Consider the following 21,838-nt stretch of genomic DNA (forward strand, 5'->3'; position numbering starts at 1 on the left):
ATAATGTCAATTTCAAACTTGCAAGTTGAACTATAAGTTATGGTAACAAATTCATTTTTTAGCTTCGATGCGAAGCTGAGAAGGTATTTTTCATTAAAACTTTCACTTTAAAAGACAATAAAAAATAGGTTCAAAATGATTACCTTTAACATATTAAAAATCAAAATCAGTATTAATTTAATACAATTTTTTTTGTTCTTAATTATTTTTTTTTATATGTAAATACTTATTTTTTAATAATAAGTAATAATATTAAAACTTAGAAGTAATAGAAAAAGTTTAATTGCACATTTGAAAACATCACGAAAAGTTTATTTAGAAAAGTATATTTTTTTTCTGATGAAAGTTCCTTTTGTTTAGTATATTTATTCATAAATAACAAAATTTTTTTTTTTAAAAGTATTGCATCAATTCCTTTAAATTTGTATACGCATTAAAATTATATGAATATACAACTCCTTTTTATTTTTATAATATCTCCGTAAAAATTACAATATTATATTATTGAATACCACTTTCATACTCAATTTAATTACTGTAATTATTATGTATTCATATATTATAGTTATAAATCGGGGTAAAATTAAGGGAATAAGTGTTATTGTTGTTTTTGAAATAATCTACCAATTTCATTTTTTTCTATTTAATAATATTTATTTCAAACTTGCAAGTTGAGTTAAAAGTTATGGTAATAAATTCATTTTTTTTTTATTAAAACTTTCACTTTAAAGAACAAAAAGAAGTAGGTTCAAAATGATTACTTTTAACATATTAAAAATCAATAATAATTTGAAAATAATTAATTATAAAAATTATATAATATATAATTAAACGAATTACTAATCTGGATATAATTAAGGAAATAGGAGATGATGTTGGGTTGGGTTGGTTACATTTTTAACTTTATAATGCTACAACTCATTAAAAAGTGTACGAATCAACACAATTTTTTTATGAGAAATAATATTTTTTAATAATCCCTTTTTCATTCGACATACTTTATCTTAATCAGGGTATTAATAAGAAACTAGCAGATAATGTAGCTTTTGTAATTATCCACCAATTTCTTAGAATTAAACACTATCTACTGATTTGCATCGAAGCGTTTCTTATGATAGTGATTTTAATCACTGTCAGATTAAATCTATACTGGACCCAACTATGCAACATCCCCACTATGCCGCGACCCCACTGTGCTGGGTTTTTTTTTTTTTTTATTTCTGTTGCCACTTTTTCTTAGATCTCACTGGACCGATTTCTTTCAAGAATACGTCAAAATATCACAAATCGTATCTAGTCGAAGACATTACCCTCAAAAATTGAAAAAAATTCCCTCGTTCCCCGTAAATGGGGGAAACCTCCAAAAAAATTACAAATTTAAAAATCGCTAATTTTCGAAATTTTTTCAATTTTTTTTACTTAAAAGTGCCATAACTTTTTCAAAAATGAACATATCAATATAATTCTTTTTTATATAGATGCATAATATCATTACCTTTCATTTGGTATATTTTTTTCATAAATTTAACCCTTAACCTGCCCACAAGGGGGGATTTAAAATGACAACTTTTTCACAAAAAATTAATTTTTTTAACTTAAATTTTGAAAATGTTCCGGAAGGTCTGACACTTTTATATATATCTTAAATTAAAGCTAATGTAATATACTTTATTATGGTAAAAAAAAATTTCGGACTTTATTTTATCTTCATGGTGAAAACAGACATTAAACTTAATAAAAAAAATACGATTTTTGTAAAAAAATTCTTTTTTACATTTTTAACTTTATAATGCTATAACTCATTGAAAAGTGTATGAATCAACACAATTTTTTTATGAGAAATAATATTTTTTAATAATCCCTTTTTCATTCGACATACTTTATCTTAATCAGGGTATTAATAAGGAACTAGCAGATCATGCAGCTTTTGTAATTATCCACCAATTTCTTAGAATTAAACACTATCTACTGATTTGCATCGAAGCGTTTCTTATGATAGTGATTTTAATCACTGTCAGATTAAATCTATACTGGACCCAACTATGCAAGGTCCCCACTATACCGCGACTCCACTGTGCTGGGTTTTTTTATTCTGCAACCACCTAGTGGACCGGATATTCCGTATTCATAACACGCCGCAATCTTCAATGTGTTTTTTCCTCTAAACCCCCACCTTCGTATCGGTAAGGCAACACTGTTGTTTTAACCGGTCCCTTCAACGTATGATATTGAAGGGTTTTCCTTTCTTAATTCATTCGTGCTCGTTTGTTCGGCCGTTTTTGACGCATTGAAGTCATTTATTTTCTTTGACCAAAATTTTCGTTGTCGCCCCAATTATCTAGTTAGCGATTCACCACGGAATAAACTTTAACGGTGTATTATACGGCCTTCCGTCTACCATTACAGTCTCCTATTGGTTTGACCGACGGGAAGTAGCCGCCTGTTATTATTGGTTNCGGGAAGTAGCCACCTGTTATTATTGGTTTTTTTTATTTGATGCCAGTGTGATACGCGAGAAGAGTGTACACACGTTCGTTAATGCATATCTGTCCGGCACACCAGTGGATGTGATTAGTATGGGTCTATCGTATTATGTATGTCACTAAAACATCCATCGATTTTCCAGCAACCCGTCAGTGGGTAAATATTAAGAATTCTTTTTGTTGTTTGTTTTAAAGGATAAACAGTCCATATATTATATATGTATTAATTAGAATACAAAGGGGATATTTTGTTATTTATATATTAGTAATTTGTTTTAATTTCATTTATCATTTGCTATTGTTTTTGTATGTTATATTTTTCGTAATGGAAAATATCATATTGTTATGTTCATATGTGCCTTGTCTTTTTTTTTCCTTTTTATCGATTATATTGTGATATAATGTAATATATTATATTATATTGTGTCAATTGTAAGTCTCAATTTTAAAATTTTATATATTTTCCTTCCTTCTACGAAGGCGTAGTCATATTAGTTATTAGTCAAACTAAAAGGTTACAAAATCTTAATATGCCGATACTAAAGTAAAATATAGCCGGCATTGCACAGATGGTTTATAATACATTGGTTTATCGAAAATAAATGAGTAGATTTTAACTGGACTGTACAACGACCTTATTCATTTATTCATTCATTTATTCATTTATTCATAAAACGGGACGAGCCCAATATTTTACAATTTAACAAAGATATTTTAAAAGCTTATGATATAATAATTTATTAAACTAAAACAACTGACAAATTGCAATATAACAAAATTACAAAATATATGTACATAATATTTGATACAAAGATGAATTTTAATTTAACATGAAAAAAAATAAAAAATAAAAATAAAATAATTAGAAATAACAATAAAATAAAATGGAATTGAATATACATTATTAAATAAGGGGACTGAAACTTGGGCTAAGGTAAAACAAAGGAAGGGTCGGTATTAGCGATTTTCATCAAGCGGATTATCGGGGAGTTTAGAAAGTAATTTGAGGAGGAAAATGGAATTTGGAAGGGGATATTGGAACGCGTCAAGCGAGGAGGAACTTTAAGATTTATAAGGGATAGTAAATCAGGAGAATCAATATTGTTTGAAAGGAGATCTAGTAAGAATTTGCGATTTAAGACATGCCTACGATCGGCGAGACTGGAAAGGTTAAGGGAATGGAGTATAGGAGCATAGGAGTGAGGAGGATATTGGATATTGAGCTTAAAAGCAGCAAAGCGCAGGAACTTCCGTTGTACACGTTCCAACATTTCGCTGGCACCAGAAGTAGGTGGGTCCCATAAGACACATCCATATTCAAGAATAGGGCGAACTAGTGCACAATACAAGGCTTTTAGGGGGGAGATCAAGTGAAATTCTTGGGCTATGCGGAAAATAAAACCCAGCATTTTTAGTGCCTTACAACATATTTCTTGAATGTGTTTTATAGGACACAGTGTACGAGTAAGGGTAAAACCCAAGTCACGTATAGAGTCACCAGCAGAATTTAGGGGAATACCATGTATAGAATAAGGAAAAACAAGAGGATTACTTTGGCGCGAAAAAGTCATTGAGGAGCATTTTTGGATGTTGAGGGAAAGGCCAAGGGACTCGCCCCAAAACACTAAACGTTGAAGGTCTGATTGGAGGATAATACAATCGGACATTGAATTTATACGATAATAAAGCTTCATATCATCAGCAAAAATAAGGAGTTTAGCATGGTGAAGAACAGAAGTAGAAGAGTTCACAAACAAGGCAAAGAGGAGAGGAGAGAGAACAGCACCTTGGGGGACACCTGAGGAAGGATAAAAAAGTTCAGAAAAAACACCGTGGACAGACACAAACTGGGGTCGATCCAGTAAATAGGAACGAAACCAGGAGAGTAGAGGTTCACCAATACCTTGTTGATCTAAAATATTTATTAGTAGGGAATGATTAACACGATCAAACGCCTTAGAGAAATCAGTGTAGATCACATCAACTTGGCTATGAAAGCGGAAGGATTCAAAAATATATGAGGTAAAGGTGAGGTTGCATGTTAGAGTAGAGCGGTTTGGACGGAAGCCATGTTGTTCAGGTATAAGTATATGATTCAAGGAAGGTCGAATAGTATTTAGGACAACAGTTTCGAATAATTTGGAGATATGAGGAAGAATGGTAATAGGACGATAGTTAAGAACATGAGTTGGATCGCCAGATTTGAGAATAGGAGTTATAGAGCCAAGTTTTAAAGAAGAAGGAAACATCCCAGAACTCAGGGATTTATTGAAGATAAGAGAGAGGGGCCAGGTAATTACGTCCCGTAATCTAAATAAATAATCGCCCTGAATGCCGTCAGGTCCGAGAGATTTGATGTTATGGAGAATGGTAAATGATTTGTGTAACTCAATTACGGACACATGGACGATTGAAGGAAGAGGAAACTGTAAGTGAGAAGGATTAGTGGAGGGAGTGATCGAAACTGGTGTATAAACAGAAGAAAAGTATCTGGAGAAGAGATTTGACGTTTCTATAGGGCGTGTGCTATTGGAGCCGTCATAGACTAAATTACAAGGAATATTTTTGGAAGAATGATGTTTACGCACAAACTTCCAAAATGCTCGAGGATTTAGTTTTAGATTAGATTCTATTAGATTAGATTTAGCTTATTTACGTGTCGTGATTTTGAAACAATATTAGAAGCATTGTATTTATTGAATTACTTTCTAAATTCAATAGGATGCTGAGAAGGTATTAATTTTACTATGATGTGTATTTTTTTTTTACTTATTACCAATTATTCTCAGCTTAATTTTTTGCTTCTTTTAATTCAGGAAAACTAAATTTATAATTTGAACTAACATTAAATCAAAATTTTATTTTATAAATTGTAAACCTACAATTTCAAAAACAACCCCCGTACACATCGAAGATATTCTTTATCCCTTTTGAAAACATTACCGTCCCCCTTCTCACAATAAGAGATACATTGCTATCTTCAAGGTTTTTTAAAAGAAGATAAAGCACGGATGACCTATAACTCCCCTTACCATTATATGGTACAGTCGCCAAATGCCAAAACTGAACAAACAAATAACTTAATAAAGTTAAATGTTTTATTTTTTCAAAGAAATATATTCAATCATATTTTATGGTTTGGATAATTTATTTGTTTTTCATGTCTAATATTAAATGAGATGAACTGAGATATAGATATAACAACGTCACCACTGTGCCGCGACCCCCCTGTGCTGGGTTTTTTTTTTATTTATCATAAAATTTTCGATTCATTAAAGTTAAATTCAAACTTGCATTTTGAACTAAATTTTATGGCCACAATTTCAACGCTTTCCAAAATCAACTTTGAGGACCATAAAAAATAGGTTGAAAATTATATTTTGCATTTATTATTTTTAACATATTAAAATAAAAATTAGTATCAATTTGTAAACTTCATTTTTTTTTTATTTAATTATTCATTTTTTACTAATTAGTAATTATATCAAAAATTTGAAGTGATAGAAAAAGTTTAATTATTGATTTGAAAACAATGCGAAAATATGATATAGAAAATCATATTCTTGTTTCTGATGAAAGTACTTTGTACACCAGTGTGTTTATTCATAAGTAACAATATTTTTTTACAGCATATTGTATTCAGCTCTATTAATTTTTATACAAATTTGTCTTAGAATAACGAAATATACTGCATTAAATTTTTTATAATTTCTCCGTATAAATTACAATATTAAATTATTGAACATAAATTTCATACTATATTTAATTACTATAAATGGCATTTATTTAAATAAATACATAATATATTGTACTTTTATAATATTAAAGAACTACTAATGAGATTTAATTAAGGAAATAGAAATTGATGTTGCTTTTGAAATAACTTAGGAATTTCTCAAAATTAAACACTATCAACAGATTTGTATCGAAGCGTTTTTTAAGATTTTAATCACTGTCAGATATTATGTGTAATTTTAGCAACTTTGCCACATTCATACTTTGCCGCAACCTCAATGTGCTATTATTTAAATTTTTAATTTTGGTCTCATATATATAAGAATTTTTTTTATGCGCAGTAAATGTTAGATGTTAAATTACCTATGTGATTTATGCAAAAGTATAAAAATGCTCGTAGAAATTGATGAAAGAAATACTTTTAAAATATTAATATTTTTTTTAATTGACATATTAATATAATTTAAAAAATCTTTGCCGAACTTTATTTTTTTATTTATTTCCTAATAAATTAACAAATAAATAATATATTTAATACAGATTTTATATTTCAATCATATTTAACTACTTAATTTTATATTAAAATAATGTTTCATCATCACTATTTAAATATATTTATTTTCATGTATTTATTAATAATCAATATATATTTTTTAATTTAGATTCATACCTCCAATAGATCCAGATACAATTCAAAATGATGGAATTGAAGCTCTCAACATTATTCGTAAAGAATCTGGTTGGGAAAAAATGAACCACATAAGTATAGTTTATTTTGGTAAACAATTCTGTGTAGATCAAATAATAAATGATGAAGTTAGTATGATAAATTTTCGAATAAAAAAAGAACATGTATCACAGTTATTAAGATGTAGATTTACAGAAATAATGAAAAACTATCGTACATTATTATCTGCTATGTTAAATATGTGTAATAAAAATGCAATCAACTATTACCATAATTGTTTGACTAAATTATTTAGCTCATTCGTTAAATCAAAAAAAATGCTTGAAGATTTACATGAAGCTTTAGTTACTTTAAATAAATCATCAATATGGAGTGTAAATTATAACTCAAAATCAAGTCTACATAAAGTTTTTGAATGGATTGCAGAATTTCTCAGTTTGTTGGAGAATAATGATTTTTCTCTAAATAATATTGATGATAATGAAATGGAAGTGATTGAAAAACTTCTAGTCAATTTTAAAAACAATCTTGCATTTTTTATTACTCAGTTAACAAGCGAATTGAGTCAATGTAATTTTTGGTGTCATATAGAAGATACATTCAAAAATGTTAAGTATTATACAAACTATTTTAGAAATCAAGGGAATTTATCAATTAATTCAAATCCTGAGTTTTCAATCCAAATTATGCTTAATGCTTGCAATTTTTTTGAAAGTTTTTGCGAAAGTGTTAGCAAATCTTGTTATGAAGATCTAGGTTTTGAAAAACTTTCACACTGTAAAAACAAAGAATTAGATAGCAGACTTCTTTAGTTTATGTCTAATTCACTAAAATCTCAACTTATATATTAATCTTTGAATTAACAATTGTTTAAATCAATATACAGAGTGATTTTCTTATCATAACTCAATCACTTAAAGAATAAATATAATTTAAACATTTTTATTTTTGGTTATCTTTAGTTACATATTTTCCTTGAATTATTTACGTTGTAATACTTTTTAAGTTTATCCTCAAGCCTTGTGTGGGTGTCAACTTTGTATTTTTAAATGGGAAAACATGTTTTAAATTTAATAAAATGTTTGATTTTTCAATTTAATAATAAATGATATTTGAATTTTTCATATAATTTTTTTCGCTTATTAGATATAAACTCTTAAATTATCAAATTTTTGAGTTGATATTCATGTATAATACACAAGGTTTACAAATACATGAAGGTAATTGGTTTTTTTCTGTCACAGACATGGAGTGTTTATTGACAATGTTTACTATTAATAGTTTATAAATAGTATCTGTATTACCAGTTAGTGTATTTATAAACTCACAACAATGTACCTTACTATCATTGATAAGAAATGCCAATAATAAAAATCCAATTAGCTACCTATATTTGAAATTCTTTGTGTATTATATATGTATATTATCTCAAAAGTTTGATCATTTAAATTTTTATATCTTATAACCTAATAAAGTTATATTAAAATTTCAAATAACATTTACTATTAAATTAAAAACTGAAATATTTTATTAAATTCAAAATATATGTTCCACATTTAAAAAAATAAAGTTGACAACCTTATAAAGTATAAGGATGAACTTAGAAAGTTTTAAATAATTAATAATTTAAAAATAATGGGTAACTAAAGATAACCAAAAAAAATGTTTAAATTACATTTATTATGTTAGGAATTGAATGGGTTATGATAAAAAAGTCATCCTTTATATATTGTTTCCAGAATATTTTATAAATATACCATTTATACTGTATCATTTTACTGAGCAATATAATTTTTAATAATTAAGTTAACGTGTTTTAATTATTTAATTAATTAATAAACTATCTAATATTATAAGTATTTGGTGTTTTGTATCTATTATCTATTTTTTGTTTATTTCTCTAGAGGAATATAATTTTTATTCATTTTACTATACTTAGTATGATCAGCAACGTTATAAATCATAGTAATATTTTATACGGCCTCAATATAACTAAATAATGTATTCTGTAGTTTTTTTTAGAGGCAATTCGTCTATCACAATCCACATATATGCATACAAAATAAGTCATATTGGAAATTTTTTTTAGTTTAAGTTTCAAATAATTTTTGGTTCATCCCTTATTATATTAATATAATTACAACATTTTTACAAAATATTAACTTTTTAAACTTAACTACTGAAAATGTAAAGGAAAAGAAATGTTTCTTTATTTTGGTTTAGTTTATTAACTCTACCCCATAGATTTTCCCTTTAATTTTCGATCGCTGTATTGTTAGAATTCTTAATTGCTGTTGCTTTCTTTTCAAAAAAAGCAATTTTGTTCGAAATTCTTTAAAACATAATACTATTTATAATTTTAAAATAAGATGCATAACTACTATATATTTAAAAAGAAAAATGAGTTTATTATTACCCTATTCATTTATATTTGTCCCTTTCGACCTATAACTGTTGGTAAGTTGAGTATAAACAATATAAATCTTATTATATACAGGGTGGCCCACCACTTACTGACAACTTAAATAACTTTTGATCCAGTTAATATTTTTAGCTGATTTTTTTTTTAAACATTAGTTAGACGTTAGGTCTATAGCTATATCTCAATAATTAATTTTTTTACATTTTATTAAAAATATTAATTATTTTTAAATTTTAAATAAAATGTAAAAAAAAAATCTAAGATAGCTATTTTGTAGAGTAGAATTTAAGAAAAATTTTAGTAAAAAAATATCTTATTAATATTCAGTAGTAAATATTCTGTAGCGTTTTGAAGTTTGTGAAAATTTGAATTTTCATGTACTATTTTACGGTATTAAACATTGAAATACGTATTGAGAAAAGGACAGAAGAAAACGCTATCTTTTCAATATACTTTTGAATGAGAGTGATAAGTAATAATTGCCTTATCTAATTTCTTATCATGGTATTTATGCCAAGTTTGTAATGTATACACACTATCATCATATGTATACACAGTAATCATGAAAAGATAGCGTTTTCTTCTGTCCTTTTCTCAATACGTATTTCAATGTTTAATACCGTAAAATAGTACATGAAAATTCAAATTTTCACAAACTTCAAAACGCTACAGAATATTTACTACTGAATATTAATAAGATATTTTTTTACTAAAATTTTTCTTAAATTCTACTCTACAAAATAGCTATCTTAGATTTTTTTTTTACATTTTATTTAAAATTTAAAAATAATTAATATTTTTAATAAAATGTAAAAAAATTAATTATTGAGATATAGCTATAGACCTAACGTCTAACTAATGTTTAAAAAAAAAATCAGCTAAAAATATTAACTGGATCAAAAGTTATTTAAATTGTTAGTGAGTGGTGGGCCACCCTGTATATATATATATATAAAAAAATATTTAGTATTCTCTCTCAAAAAAAAAAAAAAATGATTCTGCTGTAGTATAGAATTATTTTTGTTTTGGCGTCACATTTATAATTTATTATTATTATTTATTTTATTTCATATTTATAAATCAATTTTGATTTTTCAATTATCTTTATTTCATTTTCATTTTATTTATTTTCATTATTTATCAGCTATTAATTACTTTTTACAATCATCTATTACAACTTATAGTGGTGTCAACTTAATATTTTTTTTGGGTACATATATAATACCTAGCTTAATAATTAACAATCTAATTAAAAAAATGACTAGTGATTTACATATTTTGGATCAATATTTCAGAAATTATTAACAGTTCAAAGTTTTAACTGGCTTTGAGGAATGGGGCTGCTGATATTTTTATCACTAGTCAATTAAACTAAGTGTATACTTGACTCACCTTTAAACTTCTTCTTTTCGAGTTCTTCGTTTTTATTAGTTACTGGATTTGTGTGATTGGGAACTTTTGTGTCTGTAGATATAATTGTATGATCATATTTTTGAAATGGCCTACTTAAAAAAGTTTGTTCTTTTATTTTATTTCTTGTGTTAATTTTTTTTTGTTATATTGCTCTTTTCAGCGCTTTTTATTAATTTTTTAAATAACAATATTGTATATGACTTTGACCGAATGCATTTTTCCCAACTTTAAATAAATTACAAATTAACTAGAAAAAATTAATATAATACAATATGATATTATTAGTCGAAAATTTAAAAATATGTAAGTGAATGCAGGTAATTTCCATGTACATTTATCAAATATAAATAAATAATTGTGATTATCTATAGAAACAAAATAGTTGTTTATATATTGTTTATAAAACATGAAAATGTTGTAATAATACAAAAATAAAGATATCAATAGGTGTATATGTGTATTGTGTATATTGACCAAGTTTATGTATATTTGGGGATTTGGTCAATTGGTGAGCAACGAGGATCTGTCGGGGTTTTAGAGTCCGAGGGTTTAGATTAATAAAGAGAAGTAGATATAAAAAATAATAATTAAAGTTCCCCTTATAGAGATATTATAAATGACCCAACTAGTAAGTATCTGTAATAATACACTGAGGCAACGAAGATGCGGTGGTCATTTCATGATTACCATGTAATGTGATTATGTATAAGGTACGAATTAGTTAGTAATAATTAATTGAAATTTAAAGATTAATTTAATGTTTTGATCTATTGCTTTATCGTTCTGTACTCAGATTATTAATTCTAAATAACTGAGTTATAATATAATATAAGTATAAGTATTGACTCTTATTGATTCGAAATCTTACCTGATAATTTTTCTTTGTTCTTATAATAACTCTTAATAGTATCAAGTAATAACAAAATGAATGTTTTTGAGGGTAAAGACCCATGGGCTGTTTATTAATGAGCACAACAGGTTATTTTAATAAAAAAATAAACCAAACTGAAAAGATGAACACAATAATTATAATCTTTGCATTATATTGCGGCACTTTTGCTGTCGTCGGCGACGCGATGTCCGGCATGATCCTCGGGCGTCAAAAGGTTAGCAGTGTTGATGACAAAGGTGTGTGAGTGCGGATAGGTTCATCGACGTTGTCACTTTTACAATGGGAAGAAGACTCCCGTCTCATTTGCGACGGGTTGTCGTCGACCGTGCGGCTCTTGCTGGACTTTGCACCGCGGCGTATGACACGCGGTGTTGGTCAGTCAAATACTCATAGTAGGGGACGGCTAATAAAGGTGGCACGAGTCGCGGGGCATCATGTATAACGAAGCGACGCGGACCGTGTCAATACTAACTATACTAATCAAGTAATTACTAGAAGCAAAGTACAAAGGTATATTGGAAACCGTATGGTTAATTAAAACTTTGATTGTGATATTACTATGATAGTGCTCTGTACAGCCATGTTATGCCCTAACAATAAGTAATAGTCAGATTGTAAATTAATCATGTATTTGTTAGGTAGAGAGCTATTTTAATAAAATCCACTTGTCACAAACATTATTAGAAGTATAAATTATAATTTGTCCTTATTTAATTTTTTTAAGTTTGTTGCATAAATATTTTCTTTTAGAGAGTATATTTTATTGAGAGATCGACACCAATATTTCTTAAATCTTCCTCTGGCCTAGCCAAAAAAAGATTAAAAAATATTAATATCTGTGAAAAAGATTTAATTACAAGCATGCAGCAATTAGATAGTTGCAACTTTTGCTTTGTCCGCCGGCGCGACGTTCATTATAACAAAAACATTAAGCTCAGTGACTAGCTACCCAATAAGTATAGAGTTGCAATACACTTGATAATAAATTTATTAGTATATTAATTTAAGTTTCAGTATTGATTGAGAAAATTGTAACGTTTAGCTCTGTCCACCGGTACGATATTCGTTAGAACAAAGACATTAAGATTAGCTACCCAATAATAAAAGCTCACAATAAATTTTTACTATTAAATAAAAATTTAAAGTTGGGTTGGATTTATTATTAAAATATAATAATTAAAAAAAGATTTAATGTTTAAAATATTATTTGATATTTATTTCTACAATAAGAAATATATAACATTATTATTATTTAATAAACAAATGAACTTAAATCAAAAGATTCATGAAAAAAAAATTCCCTTTAAAACTTCTAAGTGTTATTCAGTTAAAAAAAAAAATATTAAAAAAAAATTGAAAAAACGACTTTTTTTTTAACGAGTCGGGGTTACAGGTCATTTTACAAGTAATTAAATGTATATATTTCATTGCATATAAACTAAAAATAACACAACATAACATAATATCAATTAGTCAAATAATCAACTGGTATATATAAAATAAAATAAAATATGAAATAATGTATTAAATAGATAATGGTAATAATATTAATGGTAACAATAAATGTTACGAAAAGGTAACGTATAAATTGTTTTTAAAAACAACTAAGTCCCGGTGAGTGAAATCTTGAGTAGAGTGTTGTAAATTTTGTGTATTTTAAAATTACCGAAAAAACTGGTTTAGACGGAGAAAAATTACTTTTTATAGTCACTAGGGGTAATTTAGCAATACCTAGCATGATCTTGGAAGCTGAGGCTTTTTATTCTAATTGGTTGATTATAATGGGGACCCTGCGTATAACCGTTACTTAAAAATCTCTATAATAAGTAGATTTTATGCCAGCTGGTTATTTTGTATTTTAAATAAGAGAACCCTGTATTGGCGATCTTGTATATTCAAAATATGTGACACATGAACAAATGATAATATCATATTATATGTTAATATTATAAGTAACAATATAATATTGTAGATCCTTCCCAAAAAAACTACTCATCATCAATATAAAATTGCCGTTAAATCGGTATTAGCTCTTCTTCGTTCACCTTTCTGTCATTGACCGTGCTAGAAGGCAGATGTTTCTCTATTCTGTCACTGCTGTTTCAATGATGAAGTAGAGCCGACGACGGCGAACAGCCAGATATTTTCAGCGAAACATCGAGACCATCGGATGGGTTTCTTTGGAGACCGGGTATCTTTTCTTTTTTATAATTATATTTAAATAATGAGCTGTTTTATTAATTATTTTATTGCATTTTATTTTAATGTAAATTAGCATAATTTTATTTATATGTGGAGAGTACGTGTTTCCTATTTCTTCTAGCCAACGCTAAAGAGCGAGTGTCCAGGCCACTTCTGGTGTTTTTCATTAAATTCCGATTAACATTAATTAATAATAAGAACACTACTCTATGCTCCCTTCTTTTAGGATTATTTATTGGATAAATTTCAATATGTTTGTTTTATAATTATTACACACCTACACATGCGTTATTAGTTGTGCAATTAGCCAGAATCCACTCTGTTGATCACTTTACGTGCTCATATAGTGTTTGTAAACAGGCTTTAAGGGCAAGAGGAAAATCTGCGTGGTGAAGAACCTTCCAACAGTCTAGCTGTCTCGTTCGAAATTGTATTTTTATTTTATGTAAGTTGTAATTAAAAATAAATAGATCAATTATCAATAAATGTTGATAAAAAAAAAAGTTAAATATTACTCATTTCACCATATTGCCTATTGAAAATTAAAAATTTTATATTTGATAAGAATCTTGCTGTAGTTTATGGATTCTACTAGACCGATATCATTCAAAAAAATTTGAAATTTATTTTTGAATGGAAAATCTAACGAAAAACTACACATTTTTAAATCAACAAAGCTTAGTATATTTATTATACTTTGTTGGTAATATGTTTTATCTTTTTACTGTTTAAAAAAAAAGAATGAAACATTTTCTTGAAAAAACTCAAATATGTTTGGTTACATCTTATGTAAGGTAGATCAAAAAATTAATATTTCCTTTACTTATAAATGAAAATTTATAAGTTTGAAAACTGAATTTCAAAATATCTTTAATAACACAAATTATAAAAATTCACTGAAAATCCTGGACGCCTGTAGTTGAATCTTCAACTACAGTTTATAACACCAAGAACTTCCATAATGTCACGTTATCTGAGATAAATTATCAATTTCTTGTAATAAATTAATACCGATGAAATCATATAAAATAGGCAACAAAAAAATGAATAATTATTTTAATCACAATTTCAGCTGTAGTCATACACAACTTCAAGTAGATTTTCACATAGGACTAGTAGTGTTGATATTTATTATATTACGGGGTTTAAATAACACTAGTTTACAGTATTAATATGACTAGAGATTAATTCTTTTTGAGAACATTAGTTATATTTGAAAAAACTTCAACAATTTTTTATGTTAAGTAGTACTACTTGAATTTAATATTCATATTCTGGCATTCAATCAATCTTAGGTAATTTACATGGAAAAGTTACAATTTATAAGTAACTAAGTTAAAGTTATCATGAATTTTAAATAAATTTATTATATTACTATATAAATTTAAGAAGATATTAATATAAAATATTATTTATTTCAAATGATATTAAGATATTTGTCATACTATTGTGACTCAATCTTTACATTTTTAACTAAGTCAATTTTACATAAAATTAAACCATTGTTGTTGCGTAAATCCTCAAATAAAGCACAAATAATTTGTTTTCATTTGTAAATTGTAGTAAAAATATGAAAAATTTTATTTTATTACAGATATTTAAAAGAAACGTAGATCTTAGAAAATTTAAATACTTAAGAATTAAAGTTAAAATGTTAAAATAAATTTTAAAATCAGAAAAATAAATATTATTTCAAAATTAACTATTCTTCTTCTTCCTTGCCTTAATTCCAACTACTTGGGGTCGGCCACCCTTATCCTAAACTTCCACTTGACATGATTTCTTACATCATCTACGTTCACATCAACTATCCTGAAATCGCATTCCATAGCATTTTTTATCTTTCTCTACCTCTTCATCCTTCAACATTCATTTCTATAACTGTTCTTTCAGCTTCCGATTGTTCTCTCCTCATAACATGACCAAACCATCTAAGTCTATGATCTCTTATCTTATCCACGATTTAGGCTACACCTATACCCCCTCTTATATGTTTGTTCCTTATTCTATCTTTTCTAGTCAATCCACTCATCCAACTAAGCATTCTCTGCTCTACTTTCTTATCAACCGCTCAACACTCTGAACCATACATCATAGCTTGCCTTATTACAGTCTTGTAAAATTTACCTTCCAGCCTCATTTGAATTCTTTTATCGCATAAGACACCAGACTCTCTCCACTTAACATTATATCGTCAGCAAACAACATGCACCATGGCATCTCACTTTGTATTTCTCTAGTAATTTCATCCATCACTATAAATAATAAGAAAGGGTTTAAAGCAGAATCTTGGTGCACCCCTACTCTTACCCGAAAACCTTCTGATATTCCTCCTACGCTTTTTACCCTTGTACAAGTGCCATCATACATATCTTCTGTTAATGTACCTTTTCGAGACTCTTTTTCTCATTAATGCCCACTTTAAAACCTCTCTCGGTACTCTGTCATACGCTTTCTCCAAATCTATAAATACCATACACAGCTTTTTCTTATTTTCCCTAAACTTTTCTATTAGTTGCCTCACACAAAATACTGGCTCCATTGTTGACTTACCAGGCATAAATCCAAACTGGTTTTTAGATACCAATGTCTCATTTCTTACTCTCTTATCTATTAACTTTTCCCAAATTTTCATACTATGATTCATAAGCTTTATGCTTCTGTAATTTTCACACTCCTGTATGACTCCTTTCTTATTTCAAAATTAACTACTTTTATGACTAACGATAAGTGATTAATGGGAATAAGCAAACCTTAATAAATAGTATATCTTAGTATCAGAGTAGGTGTCTTCAAGCCAACTTTATGGCAAGAAGGGGAGGAAAATAATAAAAAATACTTTCATAAACTAATCTAAAAATTATTGGCGCAAATAATGTTTCAAAAATTATATGCAGGAAAGGATTGAAAAAGACCATTCATACACATATAAAATATTTATTTTCAATTTAACTTTTGAAAACGTTTCAGAACGATTTACAACTTTTAACCTATATGAAATTAAAGTTCTGGAAGTTTACTAAAAGATAAAAAAAACACCCCACGATTGTTCTACAACGACAAATTAGGAACTTTTATAATTTGGCAATTGTAAAATTTAACAGATTTAGATCGAAAAAATTATTATGTTATTGTTGTTAATCTTTGTCAAATATCTTTTATATTTGACTTATCTATGCCACGTGCCTAATGTCCTTTGTTTTATCTAACGATTGATGAGACTCGACTGTATGTAAATAGAAATAAATTGTATTATAAGTCATTATATGACTAATAATTCAATATAATAAATATAATGGTATTAGCTAAAAAAATACTTTTTAATAATGATTATCCAAACAAATTACAACTTTTGATTTATAAACTAAAATAACGATAAACAAGCAGCATAAAAATAATTTATAGCTATAAGTCTAATATTCTACCATTAAAAAAAAAAATCAATTAAACCATGATTCAGGTGAATAAATATAAAATATATATATATATATATATATATTTTAATTGCAAGTGTAATAGGTACACATAAAATTTTTATTTTTATTGTAAACACTATGAAAGTTAAGTTAACACCCTCATTGCTCCTCCATCGAGACGCGCTGGCTTAATATTATGAGAAGGACAGCACTTATATAGATGGTTTGCAACCTAATATATTATGTATATTATATGCATATTATGATTTAGTAAATATGTTTAGGCTACTTCAAATATTTTGAGAAAAATTAATTTTTCTTAATTAGTTTTTATTTTTCGTATTTCTTATAAAATTCATGAACAAGTCAATATTGTTTACATATTTTTCAACATCGAATCTAATTAAACCACTAAACGTAATATAAGAGTCCTTCTACAAAAAACTTAAATACGTCTTATTTCCTTATTACGATCACTCATCTAAATTATTTATTAACTAAAAAGAAAAGAGTATACTCCGTATGTCAAAAATGCCCAATAATGCTGATTTTAAAATGTGATAATTTTAATTAAAACATTAATAGAGCTGTGCAGTTTATTTTTAAACCTACTTAAAGAGAGGCTCATCAATATTTTTTATTAAAGATTTTTGATGATTATTTTGAGAATTAACTTAAACAACCCAACGTAACTAAACAAATGAGATATAAATTAAGTTTTATTAAACAAAATGTTCGTAATTATGGAATTTACGACTTTTTTACTTATTAAAAGTATTATACGCTTTTTTTCTTAATTACTAATTCTTAATTATTAGGTCTATTTTTACGAAATACGTATAAACCTAATCCTCAATAACTTCACGTATAAAGTGAATAGACAATATTGTCTAGTTCTAAATATGTGAAAATAAATTTTCAATATTTCAATACAATAAAATAACTTTTAAATTTTTAGCGTAAATGTTCTTCTTTACTAGGACGTCAGTAGTAATTAACTTATTAAGTCATAAAGAAGGATTTTTCAGAAGAAAAATACATAATTTTTTTTACATTGGTCTTATCATAATAGAGAAGGGTGAATCTTACTTTTGAAATTTCAATTTTTTATTTCTTAAATTCTTAATTTGTTTAATATTATAGTAAAGTAATTCATTTAAATTTAATTATAATTATTGAACCCTTTCATATTATTCCAGAAGATTGCAAATGGTTAAAAATAGTTTTTTTGTAGTTTTACGCTTATAAATAAAAAAAATTTACACTTGTTATAAAAATAAATAGATTTTAAAATGTAAAATTATTATTTAAAAAAAAATTCAACCACCATCTTATGCATTCCATAAAACGCCTACATAAAATATTCTATCACATTGATCAATCAAATACAACAAAAAATATTTCAAGAATATCACTAGAGATCGCTAAACCAGTTTTGCGGACTATAAAAGGCCATTTGTCTCAAAATTTGGGTGCTCTTCAGCGCTCTAGCTTTCTGCTTCAACTGCGATTACGTGTCTCTCTGGAGTTCCAATCAACGTACACAAATGGAATCTGCATCAGTATATGTTTCGCTATTGATTAAAATTTTATACCAAATCTACTCCGTTTTTGTCATTTCATCACTAATCACTAGGATTAAGAAGAAATATTATTCATCTTATTTTCGGTTGAATACTTTTGGTGATATAAATATTCCAAAAAATATAAAATATTAATATTTATTCATTATTTATATATGTATATACACTTGAAAAAAAATACATGATTAGATTGCATTGTGTTCTATTACTTATTGGAGCGCCACAACCTGGCTGGATAGAGTACTAGCACAATAATATTGTAGTCAAGATTCCAAGTAATTATAAGCGTTCTCTAAATTGTCTCTCCACTTGTCGTATAGCCAGACTGATCTCAGCCACAGTGTGGGCAAGAGATCCCTTTCTATTTCATTTTACTATTGTCCGTGCCCAGTATATCTAGACACTCTTACTTTCCGTTGCTACCCATCCTATTATACCCTTTCTTTTAAATTTGTTTAATACACAACACCATATTTCTAGATAATTATGAAATTTTTAAACTTTCAAACGTCTGCGTTATAATGTGGGAGAAACTAAGAGAATGAGGCATCATAAATTTAAACATTTACTGTAATATTATTAAAATTGAGGGAGGAGCAAATTATCATAGCAATACAGACAAATATTCAATTTTTAGAGGGACTATTAATATTTTTAGGGAAATTCAGCCCATTTAAAAATTGTTAGCCATAAGAATTTATTTATAAGAGATGTGTTTATCATAAGTCACAGGGGCAAAATCACGGGGCGGCTATATAAAAAAAAATGATTTTATTTTAATATTTCAATAGATATAAATAAAAATGTATGTCCTATATTCTACCCATCAAAAACTACTTATAAGGTGACAACTTAATGATTTTTACGTATTTGTTAAAGAATATTTCATTTATAAATAGAGTTAATATATTATTTATAAATAAGTAAGGTAAGTGACATACGCCAGTGTTTATATAAACAAATATATAAACGTGTATGTATTAACAAATATATTTATGAAGTATTTCATTTATGCGTAGATGTGGATGTTAAATGATGATCATTGTGTAAACATATGTAATTTAGGAATATTTTGAAAAATATAATATTATATTCAAAGATATTCCATCATTGTTTGCTTTATTCCAATTAATAATTAATAATATATTATTATTAAAAATATTATTTTACACATTTTTTATTATTTTTTGTTAGAATTAAATTTTTATTATGAATAATATTGTTTAAAAATATTATAAAATCTAACAAAAGTCCATCTATATTTTGGCATTGTATTAAATTAAATTAAATATTAATCATACACTTAAAATACCATAATATCAGGGCCATCTTGGGGAAGATAAAAATTTATTATTTTAGCTTATCATTATTTACATCCTATTACAAAAAAAAAACCTATAATTAAAAACATATATAATTGATTAAAACAATTTTTACTTAACCGCTTCTATTTGAGCTATTCTTAAATATGACTATCCTTGAAATCGATAAATTTAGCAGCGATGCAAACATGAGAAGGTATTAATTTACTAAGATGTGTTATTTTATTTATTGTGTATGTTAATATTTCTTCTCAGGTCTCACTGAACCGATTTCTTTCAATGATACGTCAAAAGATCACAAATTGTATCTAGTCAAAGAAATTACTCTTAAAAATTGAAAAATGTCTTCGTTCCCCATAATTAGAGGAAATCTCCAAAAAAATTAGAAATTTAAAAATCACTAATTTTCGAAATTTTTTCAATTTTTTTTACTAAAAACTGTCATAATTTTTTGAAAAATGTATGGATCAACATAATTTTTTTCTATAGATGCATGATGTCTTTACCTTTCAATTAGTATATTTTTTTTATAAATTTGCCCGCGGGGGGAATTAAAATGACAACTTTTTCACAAAAAATTAACTTTTGAAAGTGTTCCGGAAGGTCTGACACTTTTATATAAATCTTAAATCAAAACTAATGTAATGTACTATACTATGGAAAAAAATTAGGACTTTATTTTGCCTTCACAATAATATCGACTACGATATAATATAACCATCTAAAGATTTGCATCGAAGCGTTTTTTTTTTATTGTGATTTTAATCACTGTTATATAACATTATACTTAATACAACTATGCCACGTCACCACTGTGCCGCGACCTCCTTGTGCTGTGTTTTTTTGTGTTAAAATTTTCGATTTTATATTTTTAATTTTTAATTTAATTATGCTATAACTTTTTCAGAAATGTATGGATCATTACAATTTGTTTATGAGAAATACTATTTACCAACTGTTTTCAGTCAACATACTTTTTTTATTAAATCGGACTATTTCTCTTTATAAAAGAGGGGTTCAAAACATAAAAATTTATATAGAAAAAAGAACTTTTTCAACTTAATTTTTGAAAGTGTTTCGTAAATAATGATACTTTTATATAAATCTTAAACAAAAGCATATGTAATTTATTTTACTATAGAATAAAAAAAATTTCGGACTATAGTTTGTTTTCATGGTGAAAACTGACATCTAAGTTAATAATAAAAATACGATTTTTATAAAAAAAATATAATTTATACAGAACTTATCAATACCACGTCTCCACTGTGCTGTTTTTTTTCACATTCAACTTCAATAACAAAACAACCTTCCCAATATTAAGAATAATATAATTTATAAGTCAGACAAATTTAATTACTCAGTAATTTAAACAACGAATAATATCAATATTGAATTTCAGAGTTACTGCCTTATTAAAAGTGTTTCTTTACGATCCATGATTAATTGAAGACCTTTGTAATGGATAATTATTCAACTATATTAATCCTTTTGTCCAAGATTTTTGTATTTATTTACTAACACGTTGAATACTAATATTCCTCAGTATATAGTTTAATATACTAATATTTTTGATATTTATATTAAGTTTAATATAATTTCACTTAAATATCTAGACATCATTATAAAACTAAAAAATTTTTACTTAATTGGCATAATTTATGTTTATTAAATCTTTATCT

At 26.6% G+C, this 21,838-nt stretch overlaps 1 protein-coding gene across 3 annotated transcripts in view; it reads left to right on the top strand.

Annotated features, from left to right (window-relative positions):
- LOC126907940 (uncharacterized) overlaps positions 1 to 21,838 on the top strand; it is an 86,165-nt gene that overhangs the window by 5,034 nt on the left and 59,293 nt on the right. The window contains exon 2 of one of the 3 annotated variants that reach the window (XM_050689659.1): positions 6,881 to 8,765. The exons of the other annotated variants lie outside the window; for them this stretch is intronic. Coding sequence (XP_050545616.1) covers positions 6,881 to 7,718 — 838 coding nt within the window. The 3' untranslated portion in view covers positions 7,719 to 8,765. Of the gene's footprint in view, positions 1 to 6,880; positions 8,766 to 21,838 lie in introns of those variants that run through there. 3 annotated transcript variants of the gene reach the window in all.

Source organism: Daktulosphaira vitifoliae, unplaced genomic scaffold, assembly GCF_025091365.1.
Source record: "Daktulosphaira vitifoliae isolate Bord-2020 unplaced genomic scaffold, ASM2509136v1 Scaffold_5, whole genome shotgun sequence".
Lineage (NCBI taxonomy): Eukaryota > Metazoa > Arthropoda > Insecta > Hemiptera > Phylloxeridae > Daktulosphaira > Daktulosphaira vitifoliae.